This window comes from Anser brachyrhynchus (genome assembly GCF_964034855.1).
Source record: "Anser brachyrhynchus genome assembly, chromosome: 1".
Lineage (NCBI taxonomy): Eukaryota > Metazoa > Chordata > Aves > Anseriformes > Anatidae > Anser > Anser brachyrhynchus.
In genome coordinates, this window is record NC_137694.1 from 113,676,958 (window position 1) to 113,690,019 (window position 13,062).

At 37.0% G+C, this 13,062-nt stretch overlaps 1 protein-coding gene across 2 annotated transcripts in view; it reads right to left on the reverse strand.

Annotated features, from left to right (window-relative positions):
• PAXBP1 (PAX3 and PAX7 binding protein 1) overlaps window positions 1–13,062 on the reverse strand; it is a 28,890-nt gene that overhangs the window by 3,785 nt on the left and 12,043 nt on the right. For both annotated transcript variants that reach the window (XM_080556783.1, XM_080556782.1), the window contains exons 8-16: window positions 11,031–11,154; window positions 8,627–8,726; window positions 8,066–8,181; window positions 5,587–5,786; window positions 3,436–3,580; window positions 3,134–3,255; window positions 2,304–2,380; window positions 1,972–2,038; window positions 237–383 (exon numbers count right to left, since the gene is read on the reverse strand). In XM_080556783.1, coding sequence (XP_080412909.1) covers window positions 237–383; window positions 1,972–2,038; window positions 2,304–2,380; window positions 3,134–3,255; window positions 3,436–3,580; window positions 5,587–5,786; window positions 8,066–8,181; window positions 8,627–8,726; window positions 11,031–11,154 — 1,098 coding nt within the window. The remainder of the gene's footprint in view (window positions 1–236; window positions 384–1,971; window positions 2,039–2,303; window positions 2,381–3,133; window positions 3,256–3,435; window positions 3,581–5,586; window positions 5,787–8,065; window positions 8,182–8,626; window positions 8,727–11,030; window positions 11,155–13,062) is intronic.

Below are 13,062 nucleotides of genomic sequence, written 5' to 3' on the forward strand. Positions count from 1 at the left end.
AGTTATTAAGTCTGCCAGGTAAGACTGCAGTTACAAGACTCAACTGAGTCAAACAGCAGGAAACCTACAAAAAAAATCCAAAAGCACAGAAACCTACACTATACCCGAACTATCTACAGGTATGAGCCAGAGAATGTTCTTTCTTTGGTTCGCTGACATTGTGATATGAAGATATCAAAGTCAAGATTTCACAGGTAACCTCAAATTCATTTATTTATTTTTTGGATATTACTCACACTTTGAGCCTTCTTTATGCTGTCATCTCCATACTCAGAGTTTTGAAAAGCCATAAGAATATATCTATTTAGCAGACCATCTATTGACAGCTCCTGTAGAGTTTTGTTTGAAAGGATTCCATACCACTGGAGAAAGTTTCCTAATAACTGAAAACACAATATAGGCAAGGTAGTTATTTAAAGTGACATGAAACTGAAAAGTTAGTCAAATACTTTAAAGACTCTTCAAATGCAGCAATACAGCTGAGGTAAAGCAAGGGAAATATGCCTTCTGATTGCTCCAAAAGTATCCAGAATCCATTAAAACACTAGCTTAGGTGTTGCAAATTCCCATACAACAACAATCATCATCGCTGTTTTGCTTTTGTTTTGCCAGAGGCATCAGTGAAAAAAATAAGTTTCAAGACACCTTGTTCTCAAAATTTGATGTCGATGTCAAGTGAGGTCTAGCATACGCCATATAGGGGCAAATTCACAGCCTCTTCTCAGTGAAATCTGCAGGCATGCTATCAGCATACCCTTATTTCCAAGGCATGCTGAAACAAAAGACGCAGAAAATGCTTGATGGGAAGTGCTGGCTAAGCCAACTGTACAGCTGTTATTCCCCGTGGCATATGGCCTGTGGAAAACTGCTGCCAGCCTTGTACAAATGAATGCAGCCAGCAGTTTACTGTTGAGGCAGATCATCAGGAAATAGTAAACGAGCACTTGCCTCCCAGCTTCTATTTCTGCTCTTCTGTGACGCTGTAACTGCCTTGCTAGTGCAAGAGAGCTGTATTGTTATTGCTTCTCTAAAACAGAGCAGTGATAAGAGCATGCATAGTTCTAAACTGCCCAGGCTCCAACAAATATTGCCAGAAGCAAGCAACTTCAGTCGTATGAGACACAAGCCGTAAGTGAATTTTCAGTGTTGCTCTTAAGAACTGCATTTTAATAAATGAGCTTTATGTACTTTTTGCTCTAGACAGCATTTAAGAAGTTGACTTTACTTCAAAGTGAAAGAATTCAGTGTCAAATACTTTAAGTAAACGATGAGATTGCAAACCCATTCAGAATAAGGCCTCCCTCACTGCTACAATTTAAATCAAAAACTCCAGACAAAAGATCTGTTTGCATGACCACAGAGATCAACAGTTCAATCACCATGTCTCATACTTTCCTCTTTAGCTGGGAGTTTATATTTCTAATAAAAGGATGCGAAGAAAAAAATCTACAACAGCTACAGCTTCTTACAGACCTCTGAAAACGCTGTATTGCACATTCCACATAGACATTCCTTTCACATTCTTTATCATTGCAAGTAAACTAAGTTTACAATAGTTCTCATATTTTACAAATAGCAACAGGTTTTCCAAAAGGGGTTAGAAAACTGTTTGTTTATCCAAGTTATTTTCATGAAAATTCTGACACTACAAAAAAAGAGACAAACCAAACCGCTCTCATTACCACGTAAGTAAAATAAAATAATCATATGGTTTGACAAGCAAAATGGCATTAAAAAACACTCAGTTGTTGAGCATGCCAAGTAAACCCACACTGCGTAAGTAAAAACGCTTTCACACTTGGCAATCTTTTGAAGAGGGCAGTGTACTATCAAAGGCTAAGATTACTACTCTAGAGTTCTTTCAACTAAAGAAAAGGCAATTTTATATCTACCATTTTCCACAAAAATGAAGGGGATTTCATTGCTACACTGACTACAGCAAAGATTTATCAGATGTATTTACTGACTTACCTTAACAGAGGACCAAAACTGACGTTGGAAAAACAAATATGGACCAGAGTTCTTGTTTTCTAAGATGCTGGAAAGTAAGAGATTTCTTTAATGAGTAACCAAGACCACCTCTATCTGGAGTTTGCTGACTTCCTCCTTCCCACACACAGTTCATTTCCACAAATATTCTTTTATTCCAATTCTGCTTTGTTTTTGACAATTCCTCACAGCATAGTAATTAGTTTGCTCTTGTATCTAGCCAGTGAACCATACAGAGGTATAAACCCTATCAACCACAGACAGAAGACACTGACTTGCCAACAGAGAGGTCTAATAGTCGAAAGCAAACTTACTTTTTTGGATATAAGGGCATGAATACATCATCATCTAGTGTTCTCCTCATTCTTAGCAACAATGCCTTTAAAAGCATCTGAAACAGATTAATTTTTCTTAGCAAGTTGTCAAAGCACTGCTTATTCATTAACCACTCGGAAACTGATTTTAAAAACAACAAAGACCACATGTGACCCTAACAGTAAAAGGCACATGTACTTAAGCACTCATGCAGAGTCTTAGAGAGTCTATAATTAAGGTTAGAGGTAAAACTTGACGTTTTCAAAAAAAAAAAACTGAAAGCAATGGAATTCCTTTATTGTTAAGCTTCACTATACAATGAGCTACAGTGAAGCCTGGGCTTTTGTCAATTTTAACCTTCTGCTATCTTCCCTATACACGTGCACTTTGGCTGATCTCCCGCCATTCTCAAGGCAACATGGACACTGCATTACACGTGGAATCTGTACTCCTGACATTAGTTCTCACATCATAGAGGGCAAGCAAAACAATGAAACTATGAAGCAATACATTTGGAAACGTTACAAAAGTCTAAAAAAAGAAAAGTAACTGTTTTTAGCTGATCCTTAAATCAAAAATTGCAGACCAAGAAGTCACAGTACATTTGGTATCTCTTTTTCTCTACCATTAATTTTGGGGAGACTTAATTGAATTCCTTCTCCTCATTTATTACCATACTTGACTCTCCCTAACTAGCTAGCAGAGCATCAAAGAATTGAAAAAAATCTTCTTGTTTCTCATTAAACATGCTGTGGTTTCAAATATAGTGTATTAAAAATATAACCAAATTCCTTAACCTATCCCAGATACTTATGAATAAGCAACTTACTTGTGTATTTTTGTTTTCTGCATTCACCACTGAAGGATATCCATCCACTAGTTTTTGTACAATCGCTACCATTCTAGATGTTTGTGTTGTAGAAAAAGGATCCCATATATTTTCAGAAATCACTGTAAGAGATAAAAGAATTACTCCACTTTGCAAATACTCAAATACAGGTACTAAGACACTCAGACACATAGGACACATTTACAAAACAGTAACATCTAAAAGCACGAACAACCACCAGCTAGCTGCTCCACCCCCATCCGTGCTCCCCCTCCTTCATTTTTTTCTTTATAAGGCTATACCTGTTAATTTCGGAAGAACAACTCTCTCTACAATGGTAGGTAATAGTGAAATATCAGCATCATCTTTTTCTTGCTCCTGTTCTTCACAGCCATAAAACAGCAATGATTCAAACCACAACATAGTCTCAAAATCACGACACTTGCCCTAATAAAATGAACAGAGAAGAGGTCAGATTCCTAAACAGAGGTCTGCAGTCAACACATTACAAAAAAAATACATCTGCAAGTATAATACACGTGAAAACTATAACAACATTGCTTTAAAATAGGTTACTAAGTTTTCTAAGCAAGCAGGGTAAGCAGCATTTGAGCATAGTAAAAACATGAAAATGTAGTCCTTTTTTCCTCTACATGTCAGGTACCCCTCTCTACTGGAAGAAAAAAATATATATATATGGTGCATCATGACCAAGTAGTAACTTGATTTGGCGTAAGGACAGGCAAATTATTTCACCTCCTGCTTTGGCTAACCTACTCCTGAAGCAGTGATACTAGTTCCTTCAGAAACAAAGGCAAACCTGATTCCCGAGAAGTGAAGAAAACTTTCTTCCTCTTTGCCTGGACACCACTAACCATGGCATTACGAGACAAATTAGTGTATATGGATAACCCAACCCAACCAAAATCTGAAAGAGGATGGAGAGCACGGTCAGTTTTCCATAAATCAGCCAAATGAACTAATCCATTGTACAACCACACAATCACTAGATCAAATGAAAGTGAAAATGGTGGAAAAAAGACTGCTTTTTTTGGGCAGCAGCTGCCCTACAGATTAAAAATTTCTAATTACACCTGAGGGGTGAAAAAAAAAAACAAAAAAAAACCAGCAAATGTGAGAAGTACAATTCATTTGTGCTGCTTTATAAAATGATGTTTTCTGGATTAAGAAAATCTCTTTTCATGAATGCCTTGTAATTTTTCAAGCTTAGCAAGATGCCTAATATAATAGGAACAGTAAGGCATAATAGTAAAAATGAAGAGATTTGAGAATTCTACACCTTGTCTCCAACTAACTTAAGCTTCATTTTGCCAGCCTGGGAACTCACACGAAACTAGTATAGAGGAAGGGAGAATTCACAAAAACAATTTTAAATTTAATGAAGGCAGCTTTCATAGATTCTCCCACTTATTCAAAGTAAATACTCTGAATGCTCTCAGAAGAAGAATCTCTCTGCAATCAGAGCACAGGAGACAGAAGATCACCTTCTGCAAATATCCTCTTAGTAGTTAAAAAAAAAACACATTTCTGAAGAAAGGAGAAATGCAGTCATTTGAGGGAAAGGCTGACACATCTGCAGAAGGTGCTGTAGATGAACTACATTTTGAAAGATGAGAGGACAATTTTCTTTCTTAGCCTAGTTTCCTAACAAAACAAGCTTATGCAATTGCATTGTGTGCCTTGACTCACCTCCCATTCCCCAGTAAAAGCCAACATGGCAGAAAAGAGCAAGTTCCTACCAGTACTGTGAAAACAAGCACTTGACTGCTGCAGAAATACCTTACAAGAGCTTTCACTGCCAGGAAGAACAATGGGAGTCGAAAGTTACCTGAACTGTTTGTCCTGATGGCTACTTATGTCAGCACACACACACAGCCTGAACAATGAATATGTGCCAGGGTCACTATGCTGCAATTGTGCTGTCCTGCTTTTCCCACGCTCCCTACCTAATTACCGTGCAATGAGTACTACGTGGAAGACAATTGCCAGCCAGAGTTCTATGGGGTATGAAGGGACAGGTGAGAGAAAGAAAGATATATAATGTAGGGACTTAGATCACAAGTCCACTGAAAAACACACTTCTTGGTTCCACTTCTCTTGAAGAACCACCTTCTCTAGAATCACAATTTTCTCTGAAATATTTTAAAACCCACATGCATTGTTTAATACACTGCTTGACTTTCTGGTCCCTGAGAAGGTACCGGCGTGTGCTGAATTCATCTCTGACCTGCTGGGAACACAGAAGACAGTAGTCCTGGAACTTCCTAGGAAAGCACTCCACCCCAAGAGAGGTGACCATTTTAAACTGCACGCCTAGAACATGCTTTTATGAGAAGCACACATCAAAGGTTCAATTTACTTTGTTCTACAGATGTGTGAAAGAACCACACTATATAGAAGCTTACGTGGAAACTGCCTGCACAGGACCTTACCTCCAAAGGAGTCCAGATAAGCAGCTGAAGTCTGATTAAAGGGTTGAACAGCTTTGGTAAACAGAGGCCAATATAGGCATCCTTGTAAGAAGCAAAGTACTTTGAACGCCAAGCTTCAAACTGTGACTTAATACAATCAATTGAGTAAAAGCTTTCCAAAACATCTTCAAAAACTTTGCTGGATTCTTTCAGTATACGATCTGGTGGGGAGGAAAAATACAGCAGTACATTAATCACTATTCCCTGTAATACCTCTTTCAAGAGGAACTTCATTGTTGACTGTCATAAGCCAACTCCTACCAACATAACCAAAAAAAATTAGCCTTAAAAGTTATATTACTTTTGCCTCAAATATACAAAGTTTAAAAAAAAAAAAACACACCGTAAGCACTCTGGCATACCGTCTAATCCTTACTTCAACAATATCATACAATGATTTTCAGTCTACCAGCTACTGGACTAGCGATAATTTGAGCTGTTTTCACAAAGGTAAGAGAACCGTGTGGACCTAACTTCAAAGCTGGCCTTGCTTTGCACCAAAGTTTAGAACAGCAGATCTCCAGGCACCTTCCAACTCAAATTATTCTACAACTTTCTTCATCCAAGTGTAAGTACAGGGCATCTCTGAAATAAGCCAACTGAGTGGGACCTGGCTGACAACACAACTGCTGGACATAACGGGGCTGTTGGCACTGAACAACCACTACAATCTCAGAATATTCCTTGTATTTTTTTGCATTTACAGCACTAGTATTCTAAACAGCCCAAACCTTTTTCTCAATATATTATTTTCTTCTAATTTCTTCTAAAATGTAATTAAACCCTGGAAATAATCAGCCATTTCTGCTACAGCCACACTTTTAAATGTTTTGTTACAGTAGTTATCTGCATACAACTAATAACATGTACATGCAGCAGGTAGAGGGAGGGCCAACAGAAAGTTAGATTATGTCATACAAATACTTTTCACACAGGGATACTGAAAAAAATGCTACAAATAAAGCTAGCAGGTCCAAAGTGCATCCCTCTGTTCCATATGGCCTACTGATCATTCTGGACTATCATGAGAGTGGTATGAATGAAGAAAAAGCTTTAGAAATCCTATGCATGCTCAGAAACGGATGCAACTTGTACAAAAGACTTTTGTACACTTAGGAGTGCTGAGTTACAAAAGACAATTCAACAACACTGAATTATTAATCTTGACCATTTAACTTAGTAAAGTGAATTACAGCACCTAACAACTCTTGTTCAATCAGAGCTCTCTGTCTGTATCCTCAATTTTGGTGAACTGGCCAGCAACTGAAGGTGTGGAGATTGTTTGCACTTCTGATGGACCCAACTGCTAGACAGTTTATTTAATTGTTTTTTAAACTGTTTATACTTTGGGTATCCACAACCACCTATGGCAACGACTTCAGCATTTTTATTACACGTTCTGTGAAAAGTGGATTGTTTACTTTAAACCTATTCGATCACTTCATGTCCCTCTTACGACATAAATAATCAACGTCATTCTCCTGGCTGCTTCATCCCTTCTCATATGCATATAAACTATTCTATGTATGTGGTCCCTACTGCTTTGCTTCTACACATTTCTTCTATTTTGATTAACTTCTCTTTCATAAGAGTGATAATTGTACTCAGTTTCAAGGTGAGAAGATAATAGGATTATTACAGTAATGTTCTACTTTGCTACTGGTTTCATAGTAACCTCTAGTATTCTGTTTGCCTTTTAACTGCTGCTGTAAAAGCTGACTGTTCCACCAAACTCTCTCTTATTTCAAGTTTCTTACAGTTCTCCTAGTGCTTAATAGGCATTAGTTTAACTTACAACCCCATTCATTGTATGATTAAGGTTATACATAACTGCATAATAAGATTTACTTGGAGCAAACCAATTATAAAATTACAGAGGAATTTCAAATCAGTCAGTACCATAGAAACTTTCTGTAATATTTGCAGTCAACATTGTTCTTTGTCACCTGCAAAGTTTGCCAGGCAGTAATAAAAGCCTACAAAAGCTTTGTCATTGTTTCTAGACACTTATGCAAAACTTGGGAAAATACTTCTTATCAGCAAAAGTAGTTTTGAAAGCACTGAGGTCTTCAGAATTCTACACACAAAACAAAATAATGCATTAACATAAAATCAGTTCTCAACAGATTCTGGAGAATGATAAATCACATTCCAGACTGGAAGGAAGGCTTAGTACTGCTCACTAACAAGACAATGCCTGAATTAAATAAAAAGCATCTCTCTAAGGATGTGGCTATTTATTTAGCTGCAAACTGCAAAACAGATGGGCATAAGAGACCTTGTTGGTCATATTCATAATCTAGTAAGGAACAGTTCTCAAACTTTCTCCAAAATATGCTGAAATATATGTACAGGGCTGCATTGGTGTAAAGCTTTTTTTTTTTTTTTTTGGTCAAATTTTCTATATTTGGTTGCACAAGGCTTCAGTAGCTTTTCTAACCTCGCTCCATATTGAAGTTTGTAATATCCGTTGAAGTTTCCTCATCATCACTGGAAAGGCCTTCAAGGTGATCTGCCATCTTCCCAGTTTGCTCTCTTGCTTGTCTACGACGAGCTCTGAAAAGGATCATCAGCATAATAAAGCGATTATATTTCTCCCCCTACACAATGAGCATAGTGGCCTAAGCCTGTCACAATTTTTAATGCGAGGAAATTCAGGTTGAAAAGAACTTCCACAATGTCATTACTTCAAACATCCCAATGGGTTGCTTCCTCAAGCAGTGGAAGAGAAACCAGCAGAACACACATATATATTGAACAGGCTTACACTCTCTTAGCACTTTTAAATCATCATCATCTAATGGTCACTTGTTTTGCATGCTTGCATGCTAAGTTGGGATATTTAGGAACATCTCTCCACAGCATACTAGCTTACGTGTTTTCTTCCCTTAACAGGAAAGGAAGAAACACTGCTATTTACGTTAGTGAGTATGTCACGCTGGGTAACAGTATTCTGTGAGTAGGAAATACTCCTAATGGGTAAGAAATCTCAGTACTCTACCTTCTAGCTTCTCTTTCCGCAGTCCGACGCTTTACTTGTTCTTGATAGAGCACTCTGTCTCGTCCAAAAGAATCAAGATTTGGTGCCATCAGTGCTTTATCTGTAAAATTACATCGATGAAAATTAAAACGTTTAACTATGATTATATAATGTGTTATAGGTTGTCTCACAAGAGCCCTGTGCCTACTTTAAACTAAGTGTAATTTGAAGTAGAAAGTGTAAGATACACCCAGAGGTCTTGAATCCGCCAGTGTAGAGGTTAAAAGAGGAAGTAATGGAGTTCGGAAAAATCTCCACTTAAATGTCAAACAGAAGACCGTTTTCACCATACTTCACTCTTGTCCCTCTCACACAGAGCACAGCTATATAAAAGTCAATGGTTTTAACAGGTATTTCTTAAACTGAATATTCCAAGGCATACAGTTCTCCTTATATAAACATGTCCACCATGTATCTTTTGAAAATAAAATGAACAAAACAGAAGGCAGAGAAGAGTGACCTGAGTCAGAATATATGTTACTCCAGAGTTCTAGTCAGAGTCTCTATGCATATATTCTTGACATCACCTCAAGTTTCAAATGCATCAAAATCAGCAGGAAAATAAATCCTCCCCCCCAGCTCCTTGTAAGCCACAATTCATTAAAGATGTTCCCAATGATGGAAAATAGCACAGCTAAGCAGTGAAACTGATCAGCAACCAGCAGACAGATCCAAGAATGCTTCCAGATCATTCTTTTCGTATAAATCTTCAGAAATGAATTGAGTGTTAGCCAGTGCTCACCTACCCACTAAAATACAAACATTGAAATCTAAACAAAAGCCTACCCAAATTTCAGAAGTAAATTTACATATTCTAACTAAATCCATTTACTTATCCATCGTTTAAAATACCAGTGATGATCTATGTCCATATTACAATTCCATACCAGAACTACTAAGAGCCTTAAAATACAGATGAAATCATCATTTATTCATTTTTTTAGATGTTTTTCAAATCTGAGCTATTTGTCTTTACAACGAAGTAAAACAAAACTGGGCAGACAAATTTAAGGTCACTTATATCCCGTTCGCGTTCTGACACTGTATGAAGGAATGCAAATTGTCCACGTCTGCAACACACATCAAATCAAAGGCTGGCATCAGTTCACTGTGTCTTGAAATAGTTCAGTTCCGTCCCTCACATTACCACAGAACCCAGGGAAGATGATTCTCAGAACTCCCCAATACTAAATAAGATCTCCCTTTAAAACCCAGCCTTGACAATGACCACTATTACCTGCTCACCATCTAAAACCAGTCCAAAATAGTCCATTCTAGGTTTATTTTAGGAAATTCATTCACAGTACACTAGATTTCTAGTTCTCACCACAGGACTTTTATGGTAAAACTGCAAGGCCTACATGTGATACCTGGGGCTCCAAATAAAGTCCTAAAAGGAATACAAACACTGACTGCTCCGTAAAGACATGACCAACTCTGATGCCCTAATGCTTTATCATACTCAGTGAGTTCTAATGGTACCAACATTTCTTCTCTGGGCACGCTGTGACAGAATTGGAAGTGGCTTGTACTATAGGATTTTAGGCCAGCAATAGGACAGACAAGAAAGACATTTTAAAAAAATGGGGCACTCTTCAAAGTAGAAAGACAACTACTATTAATGTATTTTAATCATCATTTAACATGCAGATTAAAACCTCCTCCAAGGAACGTGTGTTTTCATGCAGGTTAACATTTGGACCTTTGTAGAGTTTTACATACTGAAATGGTCACCACAAGAAAACTGCTCAGTGAGGACCCCCCATCTCAACACGCACACTAAACTGGTATTTTAGCTGGCTAATTTTAAGCTGTAAACCACACAGAGTCATTGAGAGTCATTTTGTATTAGTCTGATTTTTAACAATGGCAATAATCTCTTCCAGTTTTTTAGCTTTAGCAGCTAAGTGTCTGAATAGAAATACTTATGCTACCTACAAAATAGAGCATGAGAGAAAAGTCAGCTCTAGCCCAACGCTTCATGGCTTTGTACAGAGTTAACTGTAGATGCTGCAGGAAATTTCCAGATTCAAGGATGTTTAAAAAAAATGTCCTGACAAAAGAGGAAAATCTGAAGTCACGTGCTACCACTACTGTCACTGCCACCATGCATACATTTAAAGTGCTAGGAAAGAGAAAATACAGTTAAGAGCAACAGAAAGGAGAAATGAAGTCAGTTAGAGTAGCTTTGAGTTTAAACCAAAACAGATTAGAGAACTTTTAATCTAAATTTGCTTCTACCTATCTCAAAAGTAAGGATAAACTTCAAGACAGTTTCATACTTTTAAACATTTACATTTAAATTAGCCATAATAAGTAAACAAGGTTGTTTAATGAATAATAAAAACCTTCAAGATGGACTGACTTGAATGGCTTGAAAACTCCGAAGATTCATCTTTAATATCATCTTGTCGTCTTTGGACAAGGCGGGAAGCTCGCTGTTTGTACAGCTGGTGCATTGCAGATTCAAGTTCGTTAATCAGGGGCACCTGTAAAAATACAACACACTACGTAATACCAAATTCTTCAGGTGCTTAGTTTTCTGGGGTGCCATACTATTCCGAAGCATAATGCTGTCACTGCACTTCTAGCAGCACAAGCCACTTTATTTTAACCATTTGTATCATTTAGACCAGTAAATATTTCAACTTGAAGAAAACGCATGCATTCAATGTTGTCAGCTTTCAAGCACAGCAAGTGTTCTGAAAGTCATTTCTGTTGACTGAATGAGACTACACAGTAAGACAGTAATTCCACTGTGTGAAATGTTATTTAAAAGTACTCTGATTTTCTCTACTAAGTGCACTTGAATGTTGCTACAATGCTTACAATTCACCAATCTCCCTGTTTCCACTTTATCTTTAAACAAGAACGTAGTAGTATTCTATAGTTAGATGAGAACCTGACTCTACACAATAAAAACAAACAAACAAACAAAAAAAAAAAAAACAAAAAAAAAAAACCAAACCCAGAGCATCAATCTAACTAAATCTCCTAAAGCCAGCAGCTACTGTTTAGCTATAATTTTCACTAGCATATATGGAAGTATCACTGAAATGCAGTAAAACTATGCTTAAACATACTATGCTAACAGGTAACTCAAATCAGTAAAAATGTTATTCTAGTCTATCATTAGAATCAAAACCACACAAAGCATGTGAGTTCTGCATTAAGTATAATCTTTGAAAGATACAGACTTAAGTTGGATCAGACCTGCCACAAAAAAAAAAGTGGACTGAATTTCAGTAGCAACAAAAATAGATAACAGCTAGGAATTTCCTGACATTAAATAGCAGATTCACTGCCTACTTCTGCAGAACTTCATTTCCTGGGACTAGTTAAAATTAGACCATCATAAATATTCAAATATAAAACAGAATTTTTAACAATCTCCTAATTTGGAAAGGCAACTCCCATGAATCAGTTGCTTTTGGTATGAACACTTATGCCGTATCCTCCTTACCTCCAAGACATATGTTTAGTCCATAGTCTTCCAGCCTTTTAGCTCAGATATTTCATTGCTGCCTACCATCCAGGATTACTTTTTTTTTTTTTTTCAAAACAGATAAAATCAGAAATTGTTTCCTGATGTAATTTAGAATGTGACTCAGCAGCTATTAAAAAAAAAAAACAACCTTCTCCTGTAAAATTTAAAACTATGAGATTATAGCTGCAGGGCCATTTCAGCTGAGAATGACACACACATCAGAGGACACATTACAACGAAAGAAATTTTAGCTCTTTACAACAAAGTGGTCTACAGGGATCAAAATCAAAGGAACTCAACATACATATAACTCTCTTTTAGGGAAAACAAAGCAAAGGGAATGAGAAGGGGAAGGAATAACCCAGTGTTGGAAGTCTAAATTCTGAGTTCAAGACAGTTTTGAAAACCCACGTAATAATTTAAAAATAAAACAACAAAAAATAGTTTTATTGCAGTTTGCCATTGAAAACAGAGCTTCTTGCCTTAAGTGTGTCAAGGGAATTCTAAAACTGAAAAGTTAAATGAAAGGTTTTGGCAGCATCCCTACAGGTTCTTTCTATAATTGCCTCAGGATAAAAAAAAAAACCAGTTATGTATGTGTATATGTGAATCCACTCAAATTATTTCCCATGTAAAATGCAAAAAACTTAGAAGCCATTATTCCTCTATAATCAATGCTGTGGTTGATGAGTGACTGACAGATTCACTGACTGCTACAAAGTTAGAGCTCTCATTCATTCACTGCTTCGTTTAGTCATTACCTTGAATTCAATTATTTATTTTACTTCCCCCCACCCCCCCACTTTCACTGTGAACAGCATGAAAACTGGAAAGCTCTCTGAACATTTAGAAGACAAGGATAATTTTAATCTACAGTCCCCCTTTTCCTGATACACACAGTGTGTTTCAA